This window comes from Pristis pectinata, chromosome 5, assembly GCF_009764475.1.
Source record: "Pristis pectinata isolate sPriPec2 chromosome 5, sPriPec2.1.pri, whole genome shotgun sequence".
NCBI classification, from domain to species: Eukaryota; Metazoa; Chordata; class Chondrichthyes; order Rhinopristiformes; family Pristidae; genus Pristis; species Pristis pectinata.
The window spans coordinates 1356224-1384024 of NC_067409.1; the positions used below are offsets into that span (position 1 = coordinate 1356224).

The window sequence follows — 27801 nt, forward strand, 5'->3', positions numbered from 1 at the left end:
TGTACATTTAGATTCTCCACTCGCCTGATTTGATGAGTTAATAAGGAGACAAAGTTCTGGATTTGATTCACTCTGTCAAGGCGCACATGATGAGCTAGTCTCGGCTGGAACTGCTAATCACTCCAGCAGCTTCTCTTGGCTTTAGTGACTCTCCCTGAAAGTGGCAACACAAGCGAATAGGGTGGTAAAATGGCACACAGCTTGCTTGTCTTCGTTGGTCAGGGTACTGAGTATAAAAGCCGGCAAGTCATGTAACTGTATAAAACTCTACACCTGTATACAGGTTGCTGTATTGGCCGTGCTTGGAGTATTGTGTGCACTTCTGGTCGCTGCATTACAGGAAGGATGTGGAGGATTTGGAGGGGGTGCAGAAGAGGTTCATCAGGACGTTGCCAGGATTGGAGGGTATTAATCATAAGGAGAGGTTGGATAAACTTGGATTGTTTTCTCTGCAGCGAGGCAAGTTCTTTTTATAAAATCACTGTCTCTGAAGAGTTAGTGATGAGCAAACTAGTGGGCCTAAAGGTAGACAGGTCCCCTGGTCCTGATGGGATGCATCCCAGGGTACTGAAAGAAATGGTGGAAGTTATAGTAGAGGCATTTGTGATAATTTACCAAATTCTCTGGACTCTGGGCAGGTCCCAGTGGATTGGAAGACAGCGAATGTCACACCATTGTTTACAAAAGGATGTAGGCAAAAGGCAGGTAACTATGGGCCAGTTAGCTTAACGTCTGTAGTCGGAAAAATGCTTGAAGCTATCATTAAGGAAGAAATAGCGAGACATCTGAATAGAAGTAGTTCCATCGGACAGACACAGCATGGGTTCAGGAAGGGCAGGTCCTGTTTGACAAACTTACTGGAGTTCTTTGAGGATATAATGAGTGCACTGGATAGAGAGGAACAGGTGGATGTTGTATACTTGGATTTCCGGAAGGTGTTCGATAAGATGCCGCATAAAACACTTAACCATAAGATAAGGATACATGGATTGGGGGTAATGTATTAGCATGGATAGAGGATTGGTTAACCAATAGAAGGCAGTGAGTTGGGATAAATGTGTGTTTCTCTGGTTGGCAATCAGTGGTGAGTGGGGTGCTGCAGGGGTCGGTGCTGGGTCTGCAACTGTTCACGATATACATTAATGATTTGGAAGAGGGGACCGAGTGCAGCGTATCTAAGTTTGCTGATGACACTAAATTGAATGGAAAAGCAAATTGTGTAGAGGATGCGGAGAGTCTGAAGAGAGATATAGATAGGTTAAGTGAGTGGGAAAAGGTCTGGCAGATGGAGTACAATGTTGGTAAAAGCCAGGTCATCCACTTTACATAGAACATAGAACACTACAGCACAGTGCAGGCCTTTTGGCCCACGATGTTGTGCCGACATTTTATCCTGCTCTAAGATCTATCTAACCCTTCCCTCCCACATAGCCCTCCATTTTTCAATCATTCATGTGTCTATCTAAGAGTCTCTTAAATGTCCCCAACGTATCTGCCCCCCACCACCTCTGCCGGCAGTATGTTCCATGCACCCACCACTCTTTGTGTAAAAAAACTTACCTCTGACATTCCCCTTAAACCTTCCTCCAATCACCTTAAAATTATGCCCCCTCACGTTAGCCATTGTCGCACTGGGAAAAAGTCTCTGACTGTCCACTTGGAAGGAAAAATAGAAGATAAGATTATTATTTAAATGGTGAAAGATTGCAGCATGCAGTTCTGGTCTCGTTACTTCAGGAAGTATATACGGGCTTTGGAGGCGGTGCAGAGGAGGTTCACCAGGTTGATTCCGGAGATGAGGGAGTTAGCATATGGGGAGAGATTGAGTCTCCTGGGACTATACTCACTGGAATTCAGAAGAATGAGAGGGAATCTCATAGAAACATATAAAATTATGAAAGAGAGAGATAAGACGTTGACTCACCAACTTTTACAGATGCACCATAGAAAGCATCCTATCTGGATGTATCATGGCTTGGTACGGCAATTGCTCTGCCCAAGACCGCAAGAAACTGCAGAGAGTTGTGGACACAGCTCAGCACATCACGGACACCGGCCTCCCCTCCTTGGACTGTCGCTGTCTTGGTGATGCAGCCAGCATAATCAAAGACCCCACCCACCCAGGACATTCTCTCTTCTCTCCTCTTCCATCAGGTAGAAGATACAGGAGCCTGAGGGCACGTACCACCAGACCTGAGGACAGCTTCTACCCCACTGTGATAAGAACAGTTCCCTTATACAATGAGATGGACTATGCCCTCACAATCTACCTTGTTGTGACCTTGCACCTTATTGCACTGCACTTTCTCTGTAGCTGCACTGTTATTGTTTTTAACTGTACTACATCAATGCACTCTGTACTGACTCAATATAACTGCACTGTGTAATGAATTGACCTGTACGATCAGTTTGTAAGACAAGCTTTCACTGTAGCTTGGTACAAGTGACAATAATAAACCAATACCAATACCAATACCAAGGAAGGTTGTTTTCACTGGCAGGTGAGACGAGAACTAAGGAACATAGGCTCAAGATTTGGGGGAATAGATTTAGGACGGAGATGAGGAGAAACTGCTTTTCCCAGACAGCAGTGAATCTGTGGAGATCTCTGCCCAGGGAAGCAGTGGAGGCTACCTCAGCAAGTTTATTTAAGACACAGATATATTTTTGCATAGTAGGGGAATTAAGGGTTATGGGGAAAAGGCTGGCAGGTTGATCTGAGTCCATGATCAGATCAGCCATGATTTTATTGAATGGCAGAGCAGGCTCGATGGGCCAGATGGCCTACATCTGCTCTGATCTCTTATGTTCTTTTGTGATGCAAGAGGAGGTGGAGGAAACGGATACTATAGCAACAGTTAAGAGGCACATGGCACATGAACAGGCAGGGAAAAGCGGGACAAAGACCATGTGCAGGCAGATGGGACTATTTTAGATTGACGTCATGTTTGGCGTAGACATTATGGACCGAAGCACCTGTTCTTATCCCATTATGTTCTATGTTACCCAGCACTGTCTGTGTGGAAAATGTGCCAATCAGATCCTCTTTAAGTATTTCCTCTTTTAACTTAAATCTATGCCCTCTAGTTTTAGACTCCCCTGCCCTGGGAAAAATAGTGTGACTATCATCTTATCTATGCTGCTCAGGATGTTATAAACCTCTGAAAGGTCACATCTTAGCTTCTTGAGAGTTATAAAGTAGTCAGGAAGGAGCTTAAGAAGGGACTTAGGAGAGCTAGAAGGGGACATGAGATGGCCTTGGCAAGTAGGGTTAAGGAAAACCCTAAGGCACTCTGCACGTATATGAGGAACAAGAGGATGATGAGGGTGAGTGTAGGACCGCTCAGGGATAAGAGGGGAATGTGTCTGGAGACGTAAGAGGTCAGGGAGGTCCTGAGTGAATACTTTGCTTCAGTGTTCACCAGGGAGAGGGGATTAGATGGATGTGAGGTCAGTGTAGAACAGGCAACTGTGTTGGAGCATGTGGAGGTTAGGAAAGAGCAGTGTTGGAGCTACTAAAAAGCATTAGGATATATAAGTCCCCTGGGTTGGACAGGATATACCTCAGGTTACTATGGGAAGCAAGGGAAGAGATTGCTGGAGCACTAACGATGATTGTTGAGTCCTTGCTGGCCACAGGAGTGAATCCGGAGGATGGGAGGGTAGCAAGCGTTGTTCCATTGTTCGAGAAAGATAAAAGGAATAATCCTGGGAATTATAGACCAGTGAGTCTTAGGTCAGTGGTGGGTAAACTATTGGAGAGGATTCTTACAGACAAGATTTATGAGAATTTGGAGAAACATAGTTTTATTAGGGATAGTCAACATGGCTTTTTGAAGGGCAGGTCATGCCTCAAGATCCGAATAGAATTTTCCAAGGAAGTGACAAGACAAATTGATGAAGGTAATGCAGTAGATGTGTATATATGGATTTTATCAAGGCGTTTGACAAGGTGCCTCATGGAATGCTCATCTAGAAAGTCAGGAGGCATGGGATTCAGAATTGGCTCACCCATAGAAGACAGAGGGTGGTTGTAGATGGAGCATATTCTGACTGGAGGTCGGTGACCAGTGGTGTTCCACAGAGATCTGTTCTGCGACCCCTGCTCTTTGTGATTTTTATAAATGACTTGGATGAGCATGTGCAAGGGTGGGTTAGTAAGTTTGCAGATGACATGAAGGTTGGTGGTGTTGTGGATAATGTAGAAGGTTGCTGTAGATTATAACAGGGCATTGAAAGGATGCAGAGCTGGGCTGAGAAGTGGCAGATGGAGTTCAACCTGGATAAGTGTGAAGTGATACACTTTGGAAGATCGAATTTGAAGGCAGAATACAAGGTTAATGACAGGACTCTTAGCAGTGTGGAGGAACAGAGGGATCTTGGGGTCCATGTCCATAGATCCCTCACAGTTGTTGCGCAGGTTGATATGGCTGTTAAGGCAGCGTATGGTGTGTTGGTCTTCATCTGTCGGGGAATTGAGTTCAAGAGCCGCGGGGTAATATTGCAGCTCTGTAAAACTCTGGGTAGGCCACACAGAGTATTGTGTTCAGTTCTGGAAACCTCATTATAGGAAGGATGTGGAAGCTTTGGAGAGGGTGCGGAGGAGATTTACCAGGATACTGCCTGGATTAGACAACGTGCTTATGAGAATAGGTTGAGTGAGCTAGGGATTTTCTCTTTGGAGCAGAGGAGGATGAGATGTGACTTGATGGAGGTGTACAAGATGATAAGAGGCATAGATCGAGTGAACAGTCAGAGACTTCTTCCCAGGGCGAAAATGGCTCCTATGAGGGGGCATAATTTTACGATGATTGGAGGAATATATGGGGGGGGGGGAGGGTGTCAGAGGCAAGTTTTTTACACATAGAGTGGTGGCTGCATGGAATACACTGCAGGTAGAGGTGGTGGAGGCTGATACATTAGGGAGATTTAAGAGACTCTTAGATAGGCACGTGAGTGATAGAAAAATGGAGGGCCACGTGGAATGGAAGTGTTAGTTAGATGGTAGAGCAGGATAACATGACTGCACAACATTGTGAGCCAAAAGGCCTGTACGGTGCTGTAATGTTATGTGTTTGAAAAGAACACAGATCCCTCAAAGTTGCCACGCAAGTTGATAGGGTGGTTACGAAAGCGTATGGTGTGCTGGCCTTCGTTATCTGGGGAATTAAGTTCAAGAGCCGAGAGGTAATGTTGCAGCTTTATAGGACTCTGATTAGACCAGAATTGTCAGTGGCAGGTTTCTTACACAGAGAGTAGTGGGTGCCTGGAATGAACTGCCGGGGTGGGGTAGAGGCTGATACGATAGGGTCATAGAAGAGACTCTTGGATCAGTACATGGATTCAAGATAAATTGAGGGTTATGGGAGGTGAAGTACAGAGGGGAATAGATTGAATGGGGATCAGGTTTATTTTGGTGAGCACAACATCGTGGGCCGAAGCACTCGTACTGTGCTGTACTGTTCTACATTCTGTGTTCTTTCACTCCAGGTAAAGCATTCCTGGCCTATCCAGTTGCTCACTAAAATTCGTCCTCAGGTCCAGGCAACATGCTTGTAACTCGGTTGCTGCTTCCACTCTCGTTTGATAACATTTCTCCTCTAGCATGGCGATCAGAACTGCACAGAGTATTCCCGAGGTGGTCTCAGAAGCGTCTTGTACAGATGTAACATGACATAGAGTCACAGAGTCACAGAGAAATACAGCACAGAAACAGGCCCTTCCACCTAACTGGTCCACGCCGACCAAGAAGCCCATCTAAGCCAGTCCCATTTGCGTGCCTTTGGCCCATATCCCTCTGAACCCTTCCTGTCCAACTGTCTTTTAAACATTATTAATGTACCTGCCTGAACCACTTCCTCTGGCAGTTCATTCCATGTACGCACCTCCCTCTGGGTGAAGAAGTTGCCCCTCATTTTCCTTTTAAATCTTTGCCCTCTCACCTTAAACCTATGCCCTCTAGTTTTTGATTCCCCAACCTTGGGAAAAAGATGTCCTGGTTCTCGTACTCAATGCCCCATCCAATGACTTTTTGGGAACTATGTATGTTTTGAAAGGATCTGTCTGGATAGCATGCAAAACAAAGAATTTCACTGTATCTCAGTCCATGTAACTATTATTAATTACTAAATGTACCAATTACTTGTACACCTTGGTCTCTCTGTTCTATAAAACTCCCCAGGACCCTTCATTCATCATGTATGTCCTGGCCTGGTTTAACTTCCCAAAATGAATCACTTTGCTCATGTCTAAGTTAACTTCCATCTGGCAATTCTTTGATTTTGTTCCCAGCTGATCGAGATCCTTTTCTAACCTTAGACAACCTCCCTCACTGTCCACCACACTACCAATATTGGTGTCATCCACATTGTTATCTGACTGCCACCTGCAGTGATCTGTCCTGAAAAGCATGTATCTGCTGGGAGGTGCAAGGCTCAGGATTCCTGGTGCTTCTTTCCTGGCCCCTCTCCCACCCTCGGGATGTCAGTAGGTGCTGGTCAGTGCAAGCCAGATTTGTTAAGGAAATGGCCTTTATGGCACAGCATTGGCAGCAAGGCTCTATTCCAGGAATGAACGCTGACGTTAGGGGTGACCTAATGGAGGTTTATCAGAGCATGAGGGGCCTAGCTGTGGTCTGTGGTCACGGTCTTTTTCCCAGCTTAGGCGTGTCTAAAACTAGAGGGCGTAATTTTAAGATGAGATAAGTTTAAGAGTTAAGGGGGGGCTTGAGGGGCAACTTTTTCCCACAGAGGGTAGTGCGAGTGTGGAACGAACTACTAGTGGGTGGTAGAGGCAGGTAAAAGTATAAAGTTAAAAGACATGCGGACAGGTACACGGATAGAACGTAGAACATAGAATAGTACAGTACAATACAGGCCCTTCGGCCCACCATGTTGTGCCGACCTTTAAACCTCGCCTAAGACTATCTAACCCCTTCCTCCCACATATCCCCCTATTTTAAATTGCTCCATATGCCTATCTAGGAACGGTTTAGAGGGATATGGGGCAAATGGGACTGGCTCGGGTAAGCGACTTGGTCGGAATGGACAAGTTGGGCTGAAGGGCCTGTTTCCGCTTTGGATGCTGCGTAAAGAATCTCTATGTTACTACATTCCTCGCCTGGAGGCTGTCTCGCTGACGCATCCTAGTCATGCTGTGCCAGAGGTACAGACCGGACCCGGCTGGGGCAGGAGCTGCTTGCCGGAGAGCGCGGTTTTGATAGATCGTTGATTCTTTTGAAAACGACGGTATATGTAATAAAAAAAAAGCCGATGGCAGCCCCACAGTGTCAGTAATTTTAAGATTTTATTTAATCTCTTTACATATTCCTACATTTGAAAACTAATCCTTCAGGAGTCGGCGATTCACCCCCTAGTGCCTCCACAGCCCTTCAGTGGGCTCTAGGCTGGTCCTGACCTTCGCCTCCCCACAACTCCCAGCTTCCCTCTCGTCCCAAAATCCACTCGCCTCCTCCTTGAATATTTTCAGCCACTCCGTCTCCACGGCTCCCTTGGGGGAGAATTCCAAAATTGGAGCATTGGAGACAGTGCAAAAGGAATGGATACGGGGCCGCGCTGCCTGGACTGGGGGTCTGAAGTCGTGGGGAGAGATTGGATAGGCTGGGTGTTTTTCTCACTGGACTGAGTGGTGATCTTTATAGAGACTATACAAATTTGAGAGGTTTAGATAGGATAGGTAGACTTTTCCCCAGGTTAGGGGAACCTAAAACCAGAAGGCATGGGTTTTGAGAGGGGTGAGATTTAAAGGGGACCGAAGGGCAACTTCTTCACACGGCGGGTGATGAGTATATGGAATGATGCTGCCAGAGGAAGTGGTAGAGGCGGGTAATATTGCAACGCTTAAAGGGCGTTTGGACAGGTTCTTGGAAAGGAAAGATGCAGCAGGGTACGGGCCTAACGCGGGCAAGTGGGATTCGCCCATTTAGGCCCCATGGCGTCGGATCAAGGTGGACTGAAGGATTCGTTTCTGTGCTGTAAAGCGGGAGGCGTGAGGAAAGGGACATCCAACAGGGGCCGCGGTGTAGAAGTGCAGGGTGGGACTGCAGGATTTCATTGATGTCCATCGCCCTGCTTCAGCTGGTGTTCCCCTTGACTGCTTGTGGCTGATGCCAACAGAGGAGGAGGCGACGTGGATGGTTGCTATGCGGGGAGTGTGGGAAGACACCGTGTGCTGAATATGTCGGCACTGCATGAGGTTACCGAGTCCTCGTGGGCTGAAGCGAGCGGGATCCCTGAGCACAGCCAAACCTCGGGGATGGGATAGGAATTATCACACAGTGCTCTGGGTCTGACGTGATGGAGTGGGTGGGGTGGGCGGGGGTGGGGTTGTTGTTGAGGGGCAGGGAGTGCTGGAGGCTGCCCAGTGGTCTCTGGTTTGGGGTTTGGCGGCTGAGGTGCGAATTCCCCATTCGACTCACACTTGGTTTGTTTCCCTAGGCATACACAACAATTTAATTTCAGTGAGAATCCAAGTACCTGCTCGGAGACTGATCACACTGGTGCCGAGCTGCTCCGCAGTTTGTCCTACAGACCCCCTCACACTGGTATAAATAACACAGCACAGAAACAGGCCACTCGGCCCACCACGTCCATGCCGACCATCACCCACCTACACGAGCCCCATTTACCAGCACTTAGTCCACAGCCTTCTATGCGTTGACAATTCAGGTGTTGCTTCAGGTACTGCTTAAACGTTGTGAGAGTCTCTCCACCTCCCCCCACCCCCCACCCCCCGCCACCCTCCCCGGGCAGTGCGTTGCAGATTCCAACCTGCCTTGGGGTACGAGGGGGAATCCTCGTCAGATCTCCTCTAAACCTCTTAACCCGTACCTTAAACAAATACGCTCTGGCTTTAGACACCTTTGTCACGGGTGAATTGTGTCCTACTATCTACCTATCATTCTTCAACGTGACTGAAGGGGCTCGGAAGCGGAAAGTTGTGTTCTCACGGAAGCGTCAGGAACAACTGTAGACGCATTGACCCAGCTGGTGTGCGCAGCGGCGTGTTGGCAACAGTTACACAAGCACTGAGCTTTGGATCTGAGTTTATTCAACAAATTAACATGTACACCTTGAAACGGTTTTATTTCTAACATCCAATCAATCACTTTAAGCAGAGCCAGCAATTACAACGATTAATTTCCAAAAGCATGAACGCGTTGAGCAGAATCCCGTTCAATCCCGTAGTTTGTGCCCATTGCAACCTTTGGTATGACATCGAGTGACCGCCAGCCGAGACTGATTACAGAAGAGTTAATCGGAAGTATCGGTAGCAGTTGTGTGGTCAGTGGAGGGACAGATTGGGCAAGGGGTTGGGGATCGCGTTCTTTGATTGGTTGGAACCCGATGGAGTCACAAGCCCACTGTGACCTCTGATTGGAATTTGTAATCGGCGAGTTTCAGCGTTAATAAATGTAATCTCATGCTGATTGGACGCGGCCACGCTGCCAACTGATCTGACCCGGTATCCATTGAATCTCCTGTTCAATTCTATTTCTAATTCTATTTCTAAAGATCAACAAATCCATGCCATTAGTCGACTGGCGCCTGTTAACCCAAGGCCAGCGCTGGGGAGCAGGTGCCCTCATGCGGAATGGACGCAGAGGGTGACCCCGCTGTAGGTCTCCCAGGAGTGGCTGTCTCTGGGGAAGTTCTTATGGTTCACAGGTCTTTGTAGCGCCTGACTGCGTGGACCACGTAGGTGGGCAGCAGGTTGCTGGAGATGTATTCGACCACATCTCTGGCATCATTCCAGCTGTCTTTCCCCTGCATTAACTGCGTGATGTGGACCTCGTCAATGGGCTTTGGGTCGGTGGTGTAGGAGACTACAACGTTAACGTTATTAAGCCTGAAAAAGTGAAAGCGGGTAGGGCCACTAACGCAGTGATTGTCAAACCCAGAGACGGGATCATAGACCCGCACCGACAAAGGACCCAGTCATACTTGTCTGCTAAAAGCCTCAATGACAAAGGTTGCACAAGCTTTTGTATCTCTCTCACCCTTCTCCTTCACCAGTCTCTCCACATCCTATCTCCGCCTGCTGCGCAAACTCATGGATGCACCGATCTATCATGGATTTCATTTTGCCCTCGACTTTAGCTAATTTCTCGTCCCATTCTCTTTTCAACGCTTCGACGTCGTTCCCGGTGACGGCGGCGTGTCCCAACAGGGCGATCAGACCGATGCAGAAGAGCTCTTTCAATCGGGCGCAGAGCCCCTCCATCAGGCGCCGGTTCCTCTGGTCACAGTTCATGGCGGTCTCCAGGATGGGTTTGCCAAAGACGGCAGAGAAACCCATCACCGCATCATAGAGAGTGCGGAGGTTCTGGTCTCCCTTGGTCACGTCAAAGTGTGTCAGGAACTCTTCCTTCTCCTTCTGTCGGAACTCTGGCGCTGCGTTGAGGATGTCCATGTACTTCCTGAACTGGTTCTTGAGGTTTTCCTCAATGGGAAAGTACTGGTTGTTGATGGTGCTTCTCTCGATCTCCCACAGTACCTGCCTGATCTGCTCTGAAATGACATCCAGCTGGTTCCTGACGGTCTGGAACTGCTCCTTCATGTAGATCAGCTCCTCGCTCTCCCGTTTGCCCAGCACCAGTTTCAGAATGGCTCCGGCCACTTGGAAGATGGGCTTCAACACGCCAGCGACAGTTGAGAACCGGGCCCTGTCCTGGAATACTTGCATGGCAGCCTTTGCATCATTCATGTTGGCCTTCAGCTCTGCAGCAGCGTGCTCCAGTTCCTCGCTGGTCCCCATGTTGGATTCTAGAACAAAGTTTTCGGAGTTCGATGCTTACCCCGCCGCTGGTGAAAATAAAAAATAGGTCCAAGGGGGATTAAATTAATCTGCATCCGGAGTATGCGGGCCATTTCACTGCCAGGGAATTACGTACAGGGGCACAAGAGACTGCAGATGCCGGAATCTGGAGGAACAAACAAGATGCTGGAGGAACTCAGCGGGTCAGGCAGCATCTGTGAAGGGAAAGGAATGTCGACATTTCGGATCGAGACCTTTCATCTGGACTGAAAGCCAGACGGCAGATAGCCGGTATAAAGGGGTGACGATGTGCCTGGAATGCGCTGCTGGGGGTGGCGGAGGCAAATACGACAGCGGCTTTCAGGAAGCTCTTGAATAGGCTCTTGAATGTGAGGGAAATGGTGGGATACAGACATTGTGTCGGCTGAAGGGATTCGTTCAGTTGGGCATTTTATTACTCATGTAATTGGTTCGGCACAATATTGTGGGCCGAAGGGCCTGTTCCTGTGCTGCACTGTCCCGTGTTCTATGAAAGGGGCAAAGAAGGAGCTGGCAGGCGTGGGAGACGCGATAGGTGGGGACAGAGGCTGAAGTATAAACTTGAGACCAAGAGCGAATGAAGCAGAGCAGCAGGTCATCGAGAGGAAAGGGCTGAACGAATATCGCCCTTCTCGGTTTACCGAGAGATAGAGCACGGAAACAGGCCCTTCGGCCACCGAGTCCGCGCCGACCACCAATCACCTGTGTATACTCCAACCCGTTCTTCAGGGCGGCGGAGCGAGTGCAGCCGCTCCGGAGACCGGGATTCCGTCCTAACCCCGAGTGCTGTCTGTGCGGAGTTTGCACGTTCTCCCTGTGACCGCGGGTGCTCCGGTTTCCTCTCACATCGGTGCCGTAAATCTCCCCGCCCCGAGTGGTTGAGTGAGGGGTAGAATCTGGGGGCAGCTGATAGGAATGTGGTCGGGGGGGGGATGGAATGGGATCAGTGTGGGGTTCGGGGGAATGGGTGGCAGGTACCCTGCGCCCAAGCCGTACTCTAGCCCACCGTCTCTGCGCACTTGCCACTCCCTCTATACTCGGGCAGCTGTGTTTGAACCCGGGCTCCGGCTTCAGACTGCCCCCGGCTGGGCCAGTATCCTCCGTGGTTGCAAAGGTCCAGCATTGCAGTGAAGTTTGCCACTGGGACCGCCCGGTCTCCGGCACAAGAAGAGCCCACCGAGCCAGCAGCTGTTCTCGCTGGTTTGCCCTGCAGCCCCAACGAGTCCTCATCTCAGAGGCGGGTTGTAGATAGCACGGGATTCCTGGTCCCCTGCACCTCGTTAAACACACGGACACTGCAAGTTGGGTGCTTGAGTTGAAGGAAGGACGAGTGGTGAGGCCGTGACCTCACTCCCTCAGCATCCCCACCCCCCATCACTATCTAGGAGGCAGCCTGCACTGGTCCCACTGGAACAGAAACCTCACTCCCATCCCGCACTCTTCTCCTGCCCTGTGAATTACACCCCCTCCAGTGCAGCTCCCAAACCCCAGTGAAAGCCCCGAATAATTCTATTTCCAGCTGCCTCACAGTTCACGACCATCACGATTTTCCGTGGACAACATCTCTCACCACCCCTCACCCACAGTGATGGCCAGTGATGACCCGTTACGCATGCTGTGCAGTCTTGCTGGCTGCTGCTTGCTGAGCTCTGAGTTGCTTCCTCTGCCGTCCCTCTCCAGGTCCTTCAACGGTTCTGCACTCCCTAATTCATCCCCAGGCTTAAATTCATGTGCTCCACCCTGTTGGAGGGACAGTTGAGGAAGAGACCCTCCCCCCGGTCCCTCCCTCCCTATCAGGAGCCCGGCAATACAAACTGGGCAGAGGGTTTATAGCAGCACTGGAGATAACAGCAATGAAACGAGCCATCGATGGGTGCGGACACGGAGACCTGAACGTTAACCCTGTTTCTCGTTTCATAGATGCTGTCCGCCTTCTTGCTCCCTCGCTGCCAGGAACTGGCGAGTGCAATGCAGCAACTCCCCAAATCTCCTTGGACAGCGCATTCCAAACCCATGACGTGCACCAGCGAGAAGGACAAGGGCAGCAAAAGCATGGAGATACCACCACCTGGAAGCTCATCCCCCCCCTCCCCCACCACCAATCCCCAAGCCACACACCATTCTGACTTGGAAATGTATCACCGTCGCTGAGTTAAAATCCTAGAACTCGCTATCAGCACTGTGGGCATACCCACACCCGCAGCAGTTCTCACCACCAGCTTCTCAAGGACAATTAAGGGATAGGCAATTCAATGGCGGCTCAGCCTCCGAAGCCCACATCTCAAAGCCAGGGCCGGTTGGCAGTATTAGGGGACTGAGGGAAGGAAGATGTGAACATCAGGGGCTGTGAATCCGTCCCCACTAGATGTCTACCCGTGACATTAGCGGCGGAGAAGGATCTCAGCGGGACACGTGAACAGCCTGTGGTCGATCTCCGAGGATGTGTGACTACCTCTTGGTGCGTGAGGAAGAACAGGGTAACCAGGTGTTTCTGCCGGAGTGCAGATGTTAACAGCTGACGTGCAGAGGGATCTGAGAGTGGGTCACTGGAGGTTGCTGTGCAGGTACACATTTAAGAAGTCAATGATATGTTGGCCTTTCCGTTGTTGGAAAGGAGTGAAAGGCAGTCTTGCTGCGATAGCCCAGGGATCTAGCAAGTTCTCACACAGCACAATGTCTCCGCATCTCTCCCTTGAGATACACTATGACATTTCTACTCGGGTTCTGTGGGTTTATAGAGTCACACAGTCAGAGAGCAATACAGTACGGATCAGGCCCTTCAGCCCCATCAGTACATGCCAACCACGGTTCCTATGCAACTAGTCCCAATTTCCTGCGTTCGGCCCCTATCCCTCCAAGCCCCGCCCCTCCATGTACCTATCCGAGTGCTTCTTAAATGATACTGTTTGTACCTGCCTCACCCACTCCCTCTGGCAGCTCGTTCCATACACTCACCACCCTCTGCGTGAAAAAGTTGCCCCTCAGGTTCCTTTTTAAATCTTTCCCCTCTCATCCTAAACCTATGCGCCCTCGTTTTGGACTCCCCTACCCTGGGAAAAGACTGTTACCGTCCACCTTATCAATACCTCTCATAATTGTAAAACACTTCTCTTAGGTCACCCCTCATTCTCCTACGTTCAAAGGAATAAAGACCCAGCCTGGCCAACCTCTCCCTATAACTCAGGCCCTCGAGACCTGGCAACATCCTCGTAAATCTTCTCCGCACTCTTTCCAGTTTAACCACGTATTTCTGAAAGGGTGACCCTAACTGTACACGGTACTCCAAGTGCAGCCTAGCCAACGACTATACAAATGTAACATAATGTCCCTACTCCGTTTCTCAGTGCCCCGACTGACAAGGCGAGAATGCTGAATGTCCTTTTTTAAACCAGTCTGCCCGTGACGCCGTTTTCAATGAGCTTTGCACTTGTATTCCTCGGTCCCTCTGTTCCATTACACTCCCAAGTGCCCTACCATTCACAGTACAAGTCCCTACGCTGGTTTGACTTTCCAAAATTCATCACCTCACACTTATCTCCATTGAAATCCATTTGCTGTTCCTCAGCCCACTTCCCCCAACTGATCAACCCCCCCCCCCCACCATTATCTACGATAACCTTCTTTGCTATCAGCAACACCTCCTAATTTAGTGTCATCCACAAACTTACTGATCAAGCCTTGTGCATTCCCATCCAAGTCATTTATATAAATTACAAATAAGAAGGGTCCCAACACCGACCCCTGCAACACACCACTAGTCACCGACCTCCATTCCAAGAAACAACTTCCGCCACCCTCGGCATCCTACCTCCGAGCCAATTTTGAATCCACCTAATTAGCTCTCCCTGGATTCCATGGGACCCAACCTTCCAGACCAGCCAACCATATGGGCCCTTGTCGCAGGCCTTGTTAAAGTCCAAATAGACAACATCCACTGCCCTCCCCTCATCTACCCTTTTGGTTACCTCTTCAAAACACTCCAAAGGATTCGCCAAACATGACTTTCCACGCTAAAAGCCATGCTGACTCCTCCTAATCAGGCTTTGTCTGTCCAAATGCTGCCAGATCCTGTCCCTCAGAGTTCCCTCCAGTAACTTCCCCACTACTGACTTCAGGCTGACTGGCTGGTAGTTCCTTGGCTTCTCCTTGCTGCCCTTCTTAAACAACGGAACAACATTATCCACCTTTCAGTCTTTGGGAACTTCACTAGTGGCTAATGATGAAGCAATAATGATGGAGAAATAGAAGGCTATGTTGGGGGGGGGGAGGGTTAGATAGATCTTAGAGCAGGATAAAATGCTGGCACAACATTGTGGGCCGAAGAGCCTGTACCGTGCTGTAATGTTCTAAATATCTCTGCAAGTGCCTCTGAAATTTCTGCTCCAGACTCCCACATAGTCTGAGGATGCAGTCGATCATGCCCTGTGGATTTATCCACCTTAATGTGCTGTAAGGCTGCAACTATCTCCTCCCTGGTAATATGAATGTTCCCCAAAATATCTCCACTTGTTTCCATTATCTCCTGAGCCACCATGATTTTCTTCTCAGTGTTTACTGAGGAGAAAATATTCGTTAAAAATCCCACCCATCTCCTGTGGCTCGAGAGACATAGGTAGCCCTGCTGATCTCTAAGGGGACCTACTCTCTCCCTGGCCACCCTTTTACTTAATATAGCTATAGAACCTCTTGGGATTTTCCTTAACCTACCAGATCCATCTCATAGCCTCTCTTTTCCCTCCTGATTTCCCTATTAAGTGTATTCTTAATCATTTTTTGTCATCAAGAGGTTCACTCATCCGTGACTTCCTAAACCCAATGTGTATTCCTGCTTTTTGTTGACCAGAGTCTTAATATCCCTCATCAGCCAGGGTTCCCTAAACTTGACAAGTTTACCCTCCACCCGAACAGGAACGTGCTGCCCCGGGGCCCTTGATATCACACTCTTAAAAGCCTCTCACTCGCCATTCATTCCTTTCCTTTCAAAAAGGCTCACCCAATCGATCTCTGCTAGATCTTGCCTATTTCCCCCAAAATTAGCTCTGCTCCAGTTTAGGATCCTAACCTGTGAACCTGTCCTACCCTTTTCCAACACTGTCTCAAATCTTGTGTTCACTGGAGCCAAAGAGCTCCATGACTACCACTTCAGTTACTTTCCATGCCTCTTTCCTGAAGAGGAGGTCCGGTATTGCACCCTCCCAATTACGGCTCTCCATATATTGACTCAGGAAACTTCCCTGGGCACATTTCACAAATTCCATCCCGTCCTGACCCTCAACATTCTGAAATTAAAATTTCCCACCAATATAAACAAATTATTCATACAACTATCAGCAATTTCTCTACACACCTGCTCCTCAAGTTCCCACTGACTATTACCAAAAAGGCAACACCTCCTCCTCGCTTACCTGTACCTCTGTCACGCCCGTAGCATCTATAACCTGGAACATTGAGCTGCCAGTCCTGCCCTGCTCTCAGCCATGTTTCTGTTTATGGCGATAACATCCCAGTCCCCAGAGCCAATCCACATTCTGAGTTCGTCTGCTTTATCTATTGAGCCTTGCGCATTGAAATAAATGCAGTTTAACTGAGTATGTTGTGTGGTGAGAGAGCAGGAGGTCCGACAGCACAAGGGCACTTAGGATCATCCACCGGCCCCGGCAGCAATAAAAGCCAAGAACAGAGACTGTCAGACACGGCAGGCAGTCAGGACCACTGGGAGGAACCCTTTGGGTGACCACCTCAACCGCCATTCTGTCCTTGAGTCCGTCCCACAGTGAACCACCTGGTTCAGCCTCACAACCACACCCGAAGTGCAAGAGGCTATTTGCCAAATAAAAGCCTGAAGGTATCTGGATTAGGACGTCTCCCAGATGAAGTTCTGAAGTTTGGTAGTGGAGAACTTTAATCACTAACACTCAATCTATTGAATCACATCTGGGAATAGGAAGATATTCCGGGGACCTCCGATTCGGCATAATGGTGACCATCTCCAAACAAGTGGTGACCACTGAGGGGTTTCCCCACTGTCTGCTACAGGGAAAGTCATCGGCAGTGCCCATGCCTGAAGTACAGTGTTTAGAGAAAATCTGTGCTCCTAGTATGAGAAGGGATCCATTGACGGAAGGTTGGGTGGAATTGGCCTTTATTGGCCTGTTTTTAAGGAATGAGAGGTGACCTCACTGAAGAACGTCCGATTTTTTTCGGGGCTCGGACAGAGTAGATGCTGCCAGGGCGCTTCCTTTGCTGGAGATCACAGGGAGTCCCATGGGGAGGGATCGAGAACTGTGTTCTCCTGAATACCACGGAAAATGCCACAAAGGCCTCCGCAGGCCAGCAACGCTGGGTGGGGAAGAAGCAGGTGCATTTCAGTGTGGTTACTTTACAACTTTTACATTGCAGAGAGAGCGGCGGAGGAGGTTGAGGAAAGAATGTTAAACATGGAGAGGTTGGGCCGATTGGGCCTGCAGTCATTAGACTTTAAAGCAATGAGAGGGAGCTCACAGGACCCTTCAAGATACCAACAGGATTAGGAAGACCAGATGCAGGAATGTTGTTCCCGGTGATTGGAGAGGTCAGGAACCGGGCTCTCTGTCGAAATATAAGGAGGAAGCTATTCATAATCGAGATGAGGAGAAATGTCTTCTCTCAGAGAGTGATGAAGATGTATGGAATTTTCGGGTACAGAGAGCGGCTGAAGCCAAATCATTGAACATGTTCAAGAACTAGCTGGACATTGTTCTTCGGGCTGAGGGGATCGTGGATACGGGGAGAAAACTGGGTGATTTTGAATGATCTGCCGTGATCGTATTGCATTGTGGAACAGGATGGGGGCGGTCGGAGTGGTTGAGATGAAGATTGTGTATAGGGGCAGTACAGAGGTGCAGCCAGTAGTGCTGTTTTCTCGCAGCATCAGAGACTACAATCCCGACTTCGGGTGCTGTCTGTGTGGAGTTTGCACGTTCTCCCTGTGACCGCCCGGTACTCTGGTTTCCTGCCACATCCCAAAGGCTTGTGTTGTAGAGTTATTTGGCCACTGTAAATTGCCCCAGTGTGTGGGTGAGGGGTAGAATCTAGAGGGAGTTAATGGGAATGTGGGGACAATAAATAGAATCAGTGTAGGATTTGTGTAAATGGCTGATTGAGGTCAGCGTAGACAGAGTGGGCCGAAGAGCCTTTTCCCGCGCTATATGACCGCATGGTTACACTGGTTAGGCTGCAGCCTGAGTTCGGGAGTCCTCATCCCACCAGGGGATTTAAATTTGGGAAACAAGTAAAGCTTGTCTCAGTAACAGAAGCAACGGAGGATTGCGAAACTCCTCTGGATCACTAATGGAACATAGAACACAGAACAGCACAGCACAGGAACGGGTCTTCGGCCCACACTGTCTGCGCCCGAACAAGAATGAAAGTAAATCTCTTCTGCCTGCACATGATCCACATCCCTCCACTCCCTGCAGGTTCATGTGCCTGTCAAACAGCCTCTTAAACATCACTGTCGTATCTGTCTCCACCCCCACCCCTGGCAGCCCGTTCTAGGCACCCACTACACTCCGTGTGAAAAAAACTGGCCCCGCATATCTTCTTGAAGCTTTCCCGCCTCACCTTAAATGCATGTTCTATAGTACGTGACATTTCTACCCTGGGAAACAGATTCTGACTATATACCCCATCTATGCCTCATGATTTTATAAATTTCTATCATGTCTCCCCTCATCCTCCGAAGCTCCAGAGAAAACAGCCCAATTTTTTCCAATCTCTCCATATAGACCGTACCCACTAATCCGGGCAGAATCATGCTGAACCTCTTCTGCACCCTTTCCAAAGCTCCATGTAACAGGGCGACCAGAATTTCACACAGTACTCAAAATGTGGCCTGACCAAAGATTTATACAGCTGCGCAATGATTTCCTGACGTTTATACTCAATGTGGTTCAGGGGAGGAAATCTGCCGTCCACACCTGGTCGGGCCTACAGCTGACTCCATACGCTCTCCTGTGGTTGGCTGCCTCCTTATGTCAGGGGCAATTAGGGATGGAGAATAAACGCTGGGCATGCCAGTGACCTTCAAGTCCTTCCTGGACAGGCAGAGAACTTCAGAACCTCACTACCTGCTGAATTGGAATGGCGTAACCTCACCCAGCCCCCAGTATCTGGACAGTAAAGACACATATGTTAGACTATTGTTTATTGACTACAGCTCTGCCTTCAATACAATGATCCCAAGCAGGCTTGTCACCAAACTCCGAGACCTAGGACTCAACACCTCCCTCTGTAACTGGATCCTTGACTTTCTAACAAACAGACCACAATCAGTGAGGATAGGCAGCAATACCTCCGACACGATTATTCTCAACACTGGTGCCCCACAAGGCTGCATCCTCAGCCCTCTACTCTACTCCCTATACACTCATGACTGTGTGGCCAGATTCTGCTCTAGCTCCACCTACAAGTTTGCAGATGATACCACCGTTGTAGGCCTTATCTCAAACAGCAATGAGTCTGAGTACAGGAAGGAGATAGAGGGCATAGTGGAAGGGTGTCATGACAACAACCTTTCCCCCAATGTCAACAAAACAAAAGAGCTGGTCATTGACTTCAGGAAAGGGGGCAGTGTACATGCACCTGTCTGCATCAATGGTGCTGAGGTTGAGAGGGTCGAGAGCTTCAAGTTCCTGGGAGTGAACATCACCAACAGCCTGTCCTGGTCAAATCACGTAGATGCTATGGCCAAGAAAGCTCACCAGCGCCTCTACTTCCTCAGGAAGCTAAAGAAATTTGGGCTGTCCCTTTTGACTCTCACCAACTTTTACCGATGCACCATAGAAAGCATCCTATCTGGATGTATCACGGCTTGGTATGGCAACTACTCTGCCCAGGACCGCAAGAAACTGCAGAGAGTTGTGGACACAGCCCAGCGCATCATGGAAACCAGCCTCCCCTCCATGGACTCTGTCTTTACCTCTCGTTGTCTTGGCAAAGCAGCCAGCATAATCAAAGACCCCATCCACCCGGGACATTCTCTCTTCTCTCCTCTTCCATCGGGTAGAAGATACAGGAGCCTGATGGCATGTCCCACCAGACATAAGGACAGCTTCTACCCCACTGTGGTAAGACTATTGAACAGTTCCCTTATACAATGAGATGGACTATGACCTCATGAACTACGTTTTTGTGACCTTGCACCTTATTGCACTGCACTTTCTCTGTAGCTGTGACACTTTACTGTTATTGTTTTTACCTGTACTACATCAATGCACTCTGTACTAACCCAATGTAACTGCACTGTGTAATGAATTGACCTGTAAGATTAGTTTGCAAGACAAGCTTTTCACTGTACCTCAGTACAAGTGACAATAATAAACCAATACCAATACCAATACCAATACCCTTAGTCCCATGTCCCTTAGTCGTTGAAACATCTGCTGATGAGAAGAGCTTTTCTACATCCCCGTCTCTGAACTCGTACTGACGCTATCCACCTCTAACAGATCCCCCTCCACCTTCTGTTGCCCAGTGGAACAACCCTTGCTCCTCCAGTGGAGCTGGAATCCATCATTCCCAAAGACCACCGCAGTAAATCCCCTCCGCAGCTTCTCTGGGACCCTCCCATCCTTCCTGAAGTGCAGTGACCTGAACCGATCGGGATGCTCCTCCCTCCCTCATAAGGAGGTTTCCCGGCCAATATTCATTACAGGTTGAATTCCACATCCTGAACTAAGAGAGTGAATGCTCCATCCGCACTCTTTCCCATGTTCTTCTCCCAGTTTTTCCATCCACATCACAATCAACTGGAAGCTTGATGCAACCTGTCCCACTGACCCTAGGGTACTCCCGTGGTCTTACCGCTCCTGCCCACTGCCCTGGATCATCCTGCACTTTGGACATTGACTCCCGGGAGTTTCTAAGAATAAGGGTGACCTTCAGTTATTAAAGCTCCTCAATCAGCATATCAATATTTACAGTGTTGGGCACATTAGAAAAAAACAGAGTGAGAGTGACACACACACACACACACACACACACACACACACACACACACACACACACACACACACACACACACACACACACACACACACACACACACACACACAGACAAAGTGTACACATATCGGTTAGGCCACACCTGGAGTATTGTGTGCAGTTCTAGTCACACAACCACAGCAAGGATTTGATTATGCTAGAGAGGATGTAGAAAATATTCTGAAGAATGTTGCCTAGATTGGACAGCTTGAGTTATAAGGAGAGAGTGGATAGGCTGGGTCTATTTTCCCTGGAGCGAAAGAGCGTGAGAAATGACAGGACAGCAGGATATAAAATAATGAGAGGCATAGATCATGTGGATATCTAGAGTCTGTTTCCCATGGTAGGAGAGTCTAAAACTACAGGGCATAGGTTTATGGTGAGAGGGAAGAGGTTTAAAGGGGTCTGAGGGGTAAATTGTTTCACACAAAGAGTAGTTGGTATCTGGAATGAGCTGCGTGGAGGTGGTAGAGGCAGGAACAATGACATTTAAGAGACACCTGGACAGGTACTTGAATGAGCAGGGCACAGAGGGATGTGGAGCTAATGCAGGCAGGTGGGATTAGTATAGATAGGTATGATGGTTGGTACAGACGTGTTGGGCTGAAGAGATTGTTTCTGTGCTGAACAACTCTACAACTCTCTGGCTCTAAAGCAGCAGATCTGGCGGAAGATAATTTCCAGCAACCTCTGGTGCCCGGGCTGTCAGGGATCCAAACCTAGACCCCACACTCCTCCCTCCCTCCCTCCCTCCCTCCCTCCGATGATCCTACTGACGTTCACCTGAACTTTGGTTCTGGATGGCTAGAGTGAATGTCACTGGGCTGAGTCACCTGGACCTCTAACTGTCAAGTATTGTTATCTCAGTTACCTGTTAGACTGATAGACTTTATCATCAGCAAGCATGATGAACGTGACCAGAGGCAGGTTCACAGGAGTGAGTTCTGTAAACAAGGTGAGGAGGTTGCAAATTACCCCAGAACAATTAGGGTAATTGCGAGCGAATGTGTTGTGTGTTGGGTGCATGGTTTGTATTGTGCATGTAATGTGTGTGTGTGTGTGCGTTTACGTGCCTCTCTTTGTTTGTTTGTTTGTGTGTGTGTGTGTGTGTGTGAGAGAGAGAGAGAGAGGGAGGGAGAGAGAGAGAGAGAGACTGTCCTCAGTAGTTGGGATTCTGGTCACTGGTGATACGCAGGAACCCGGTGATGGTAACTCATTGAATGTCAAGGATAGGTGGTTAGACTCTTCTGTTGTAAATATTCATGATCTGACACTTTTATTGGTGCGAATGTTCCTTGCCGTTTCCAGCCCATGCTTGATTATTGTCCCAGTCTTGTTGCATGCAGGCATTGACCGCTTCATTTGCAGAGGAGTTGTGACTAGAACTGGACAGAGTGCAACCATCATCGAACATCACCCTTCTGAACTTATGATGGAACGAAGGTCATTGAAGTAGCTGAAGATGATTGGGCTCAGTAAACTAACCTGAGGAACCCCTGAAGTGATGTCTTGAGGCTGGAATGGGTCATCTCCAACAGATCCAACTCAGGGAGCTCGACCCAATCCAGGACAAAGCAGCCCGCTTGATAGTCACCCCATCAACCACCCGAAACACTCCTTCCCTCCACTACTGGCGCACAATGGTTATGATGTGCACCATCTACAAAACCCACTGCAGATACTCGCCCAGGCTGCTCCAGCAGCACATTGTAAACATGCCACTTCTAGCACCAAGGAGGACAAGGGGAGCAGGTACAGCGGGACACCACCACCTGCAGGTTTCCTTCCAAGTCACACCAGCCAAACTTGGAAATATACCACAGGTCCTTCATCATTGCTGGGTCTAAATCCCGGACTCGGGCCCCAGTTGCGGGAGCACCTACACCAACAGTAAGCTGCAGTGTTCAAGATCGCGGCTCACCTGCACCTTCTCAAGGGCAGTTAGTGATGGGCAATAAAAATGCTGTAATCCGTAAAAAAAAACAAACACATACAGTTTACGGTCATACAGCTGTACAATATCAGTGACAGATAATTACGATAAATAATGATCCCCTCAGCAAGCATCCAGTGAGCTCATCTCAATCAGCTGCTGAAGTTCACGTTTGAAGCAATGCTCTTCTCATTGAGTCACAGTGCAGCACAGTACAGTAACGGGTCCTTCGGCCCACCACGCCCATGCTGACCTTTTGCCCATCTACATGAATGGTCCCACCACCAGCTACATCTTTCCCTCCCTACCTCTTTCCGCCTTCGGCAGGGAACAGTCCCTTCATGACTCCCCCCGACACCTGTAAATTTCCCCTGAATTCGCAGGGGGTGCAACACTTGCTCTTACACTTCCTGCCTCAATACAATCCAGGGACCTAATCAGCCCTTCCATGTGAGGCAAAGATTTACATGGACCTTCGCCACGCTCGTCTACTGCATTCGGTGCTCCCGATGTGGCCTCCTCTGCATCGGCGAGACCAGGCGTCAGACTGGGTGAGCATTACGCAGAGCGACTCCGCTCGGTCTGGCCATCCGGGCTTTCAGTTGCATTCCCCTGCCCATCCTCACACTGGCCTGCTCATCCTCGGCCTTCTGCACTGACAGGCTACCAATGCAAACTGGAGAGACACCTCATATTCCGCCTGGGTAGTCTGCAACCCAATGACATGAACACCGAGTGTTCCAAGTTTCCTCATTCCATGCATCTAGTGGGTTCCCGTAAGTGGTGCCGTTGACAGTGAAGATGATTACCAGCAATTAAAGAGGGATCTTGATCAGCTGGGTCAGTGGGCCAAGGAATGGCAAATGGAGTTTAAATCGGATACGTGACAGGTGTCGTATTTTGGGAAGACAAATCAGGGTAGGACTTTCACAGTGAGCAATGGAATGTTGAAAATCAGAGGGACCAAGGAGTACATGTTTCCCTGAACGTGGCGTCACAGGTAGACAGGGTGATCAGAGTGGTGAAGAAGGCTTTTGGCACGCCGGCCTTCATAAGTCAGGGCATTGAATATAGAAGTTGGGATTTGTGATGCAGTTGTACAAGATGCTGGCGAGGCGCATTTGGAATATTGGGTTCAGTTTTGGTCGCCCTGCAAAAGGAAGGATGGCACTATGCTGGAAAGAGCGCAGATGAGATTTACTTGGATGTTGCCAGGATTCGAGGGAGTGAATTATGGAGAAAGGTTAGACCGGTTTGGACTTCTTTGATTGGAGCGTAGGAGAATGAGGAGTGATCTTCTGAAGGTGTATAAAATCATGAGGGGCATAGATGGGGTGAATACACACAGTCTTTTTCCTAGGGTTGGGGAATTAAGAACAAGAAGACATGGGATTTTAAAGTGAGAGGGAAATAGGAACCTGAGGGGTAACTTTCTCACCCAGAGTGTGGTCAGTATATGAAATGAGCTGACAAAGGAAGAGATTGTGGCAGGTACATTAACAGTATTAAAAGACAACTGGACAGGTACATGGATGGGAAAGGTTTGGAGGGAAATGGGCCAAACGTGGGAAAATGGGACTAACAGATGGGAATCTTGGTTGGCATGGAGCAGTTGGGCTGAAGGGCCTGTTTCTGTGCTGCATGACTGCAAGTGCGAAATGATGCATTTTTGGAAGTTTAGCCAAGTCAGGACTTACACTTGAAATGGCAGTGCCTTGGCCAGTGTTGTAGAATAGCGAGACCTAGAGGTACACCATTCCCTCACAGTTGTGACAAAGTCAGAGACTGTTGTGAAGAAGGCACATGGTATGCTTGCCTTCATCAGCTGAGGCATTGAAGATTGGAGCTGGGATGCCTTGTCAGAGTTGTACAAATCGTGGCTTAAGCCGCACTTGGAGAATTCTGTTAGGTTCTGTTTGCCACTCTCTGGGAAGGAGACACAGAGACTGCAGATGCTGGCCTCGGACTCTTTATTCACTCTCTCTTTTTACCAGTCAACTCGCCTCTCCACTGTCCAGATGCAGGGTTTCGACCTGAAACGTCAACAATTCCTTTCCTCCCACAGATACTGCTCAATCCTCTGACTTCCTCCATCATTGAGGACATTTTCCAGAGGCGGTGCCTCAAGAAGGCGGAATCTATCATTAAGGACCCTCACCACCCGGGACATGCCCTCTTCTCGTTACTACCATCGGGGAGGAGGTACAGGAGCCTGAAGACCCACACCCAACGATTCAGGAACAGCTTCTCTCCCTCCGCCATCAGATTTCTGAATGGTCGGTGAACCCATCAACACACATTATACCTCATTATCCTTCTTTTGGACTATTTATTTATTTCTGTAACTTCTAGTAATTTGTATGTCTTGCGTTGTACTGCTGCCGCAGAACAACATATTTCATGACATATGTCAGCGATAATAAACCTGATTCTGATTCTGAGATTGTTTGTTACTCTATGGGAGGCTCGGAGGGTGCGGAAAAGATTCACAGGAATGTGCCCCTGGGCTGGAGGACTTGAGCTACAGAGAGATTGGATAGGCTGGGAGTGAAGAGGGTGAGAGGGGGCCTTAAAGAGGGTTAGGAGTTGAAGTGCACAGACGGCAGATTGACAGTCTTTTTCCCAGGGCAGAGGAGTCTAGAACTAGAGGGCACAGGTTTAATGTGAGAGGAGAAAGATTTTAAAGGGACCTTGAGGGGTAGGTTTTTCACACAGAGAGTGGCAGGTATATTGAACGAGCTGCCAGAGGAAGTGAGAGAGGTGGGTACAATTAAGTTTAAAAAACATGTGGACAGGTACATGGACAGGAGAGTTTTGGAGAGATACGAGGAAAACGTAGGATAAATAGAATTTGCTCTCGTAGACACTTGGTAGGCATGGACGAGTTGAGCCGAATGACTATACAAACGGATGATTGTACAAAACCTTTGAGACCCTGAACTGATGGAACATCGCTTAACCAGGATGTTGCCTGGATAAGACAGTATTAGATATAAGATTGTTTTCACTTGGACGTCAGAGGCTGAGAAACGACCTGACAGAAGTACATACCATTAAAAGAAGCATAAGTAAGGTGCAAAATGCAAGATACTAGAGGGCATAGTTTAAAATGAGAGGGAGAAAGTTCCGAGGAGAACTGGGGAAACATCCCTCAAGCCTTGAGGGCCTGGATTAGTTCTGATGATTTGCGCTCTGCCTCGCACAGTGCCCGCACAGGCTGGCTGGAGGCGGAGCAGCTGGAGGGAGACACGGATCACTCTGTGGCCCGGACATCGTTCGGGCAGAGCCTGAAATAGTCTTATCAGGGAGACGCCCCCTCGTCTGGATTGTCACGTCTGTGTGCGGCGAATGAACGGGCTTGATGTGCTCTGGATCTTCGGCATGTGTTGTATGTAGCAAATTCTGACACACCAAGATCCCACTGGTGTCATGCAACAATTGTGCGGTTGGTGGCACTGGTGAGGCGGGGTGAAGGTCTGCTGTCCGGGGACACTGGGGAAGGCAGAGATAGCAGGAGGAAACGTCCGCATGGCAGAGCAGTCCATGACCAGAGGGCGTTGGTTTAAGGAGTAAGGGGTTCAGAGGAAATTTGAGAGGGAATTCCCACCGTCTCCAGAGTCTGGAATCTGGAAGGGACTGTCTGAGGGGTGGTGGAGGCAGAGACTCTCACAGCGTTCAGCAGTATCTGGGCGAGCTCGAGGCACAGAAGGGGACAGACTGAGTCCTGATAGATGGGATCAATACTGGCAGGTCGGCGTGGACATAGTGGACCGAAGGGCCTGTCCCTGCGCTGTGTGACACCATGGAAGGGGGAAATTCTTTGGAAAGTCCCCCACTCCCATCCTGCGCTGAGCCACCCCTCTGCCCCCGTCAGGTGACTGTTACTACTGTCTTCAGATGCTGCCTCTTCACTTGATACATTACCTCACCCTCTCTTCCAACATCCCACACGACCACCCCAGCCCCCGTCTCCGCCACTCCCCACCCTGTTAATCAGATCTCTCCACCTCTTTCCTGCCCCACCATCCCTCAACTCATCGCCTTTCCATCGCTGAAGGGGCAGTGGGGGGGGGGGGGGGGGGGGAGGGGGTTCTCTTCAGCCCCTCTACACCGTACCCTTTTGCTGAGGCTCAACCTTCTCACCGTGTCAGCGCCGAGGCCATGGGCAGCTTCCCGCAAGGGTTGTAGCCGTCCTGCCGTACCGCTCATGCGCTCCATCTAAAGGTTCCGCCCATCCTGAGATGCAGACGTCGTCCAGCCAGCTCCACCCCCCGACCCGACAGGCCCTCGCCCTCCCTGACAAAGGCCCAGAACACTGTCCCAACGCCAGTGTTGGAGATCCCGGAGGGGGAGGTTGGACTGGTGGGTGTGGGTGTGTGGGAGCGCTGGGTTTGTTCACTAGCAGGGTTTCTCGGAGTGGGGCCCCAGGTGTGGAGCAGGTGGGACTGTTCTCCTGTAGGTGCACCTGAGGTACGGCTGTGCAAACGTCCCACACAGTCCGGGCCTGATCCTGGGATCTCTCCGTGTGCTGAAACGATCCTGGGATCAGGGAGGGAGTGGACCTGAATAAAACAGGCCACACGCTGCGAGAAAGTAAGCGACACGAACGATGAACGAAGCTTTTCCCATCACAGTTCCGCGTACGGCAACAAAACAAGCAGCCAGAACAATCCACGCAGCCGCCCTCATCGAAACCAAAACCCTGCAGAAACGGGGAACCTGAAATCAGACAGAAAATGCTGGAAACGCCCGAGAGGTCAGGAGTGAGAGACGGTTTTAATGTTTCCGCCTGAGACTCTGTGTCTAATCCGTGTTCAGGAAAAGTGCAGGGGAGCTTCGCTTTGTCTAACCTGTGCACTGTGGTGCAGTGTGGTGCAGGGAGCTTTTTCTCTGTGTCTGACCCCGGGTGTGTGTTGATGGGACGGTTGTAGAGGGAACTTCACTCCAGGTCTAACCCGAGCTCTCCTTGCTACGTCGTCACGCCATCCAATAATTGGTGAAGGCAGTCACAACGCATTCATTATTTACTC

The 27801-nt window shown here is 49.4% G+C and overlaps 1 protein-coding gene across 1 annotated transcript; it reads right to left on the minus strand.

Annotated features, from left to right (window-relative positions):
- Positions 1-9603: 9603 nt before the first annotated feature.
- Positions 9604-10776, minus strand: LOC127570464 (protein rapunzel-like). The gene is given in 4 exon segments (XM_052016075.1): positions 9604-9674; positions 9677-9844; positions 9998-10046; positions 10048-10776. Coding segments are annotated over 4 exon segments (1017 nt in total).
- Between the last annotated feature and the right edge of the window lie 17025 nt (positions 10777-27801).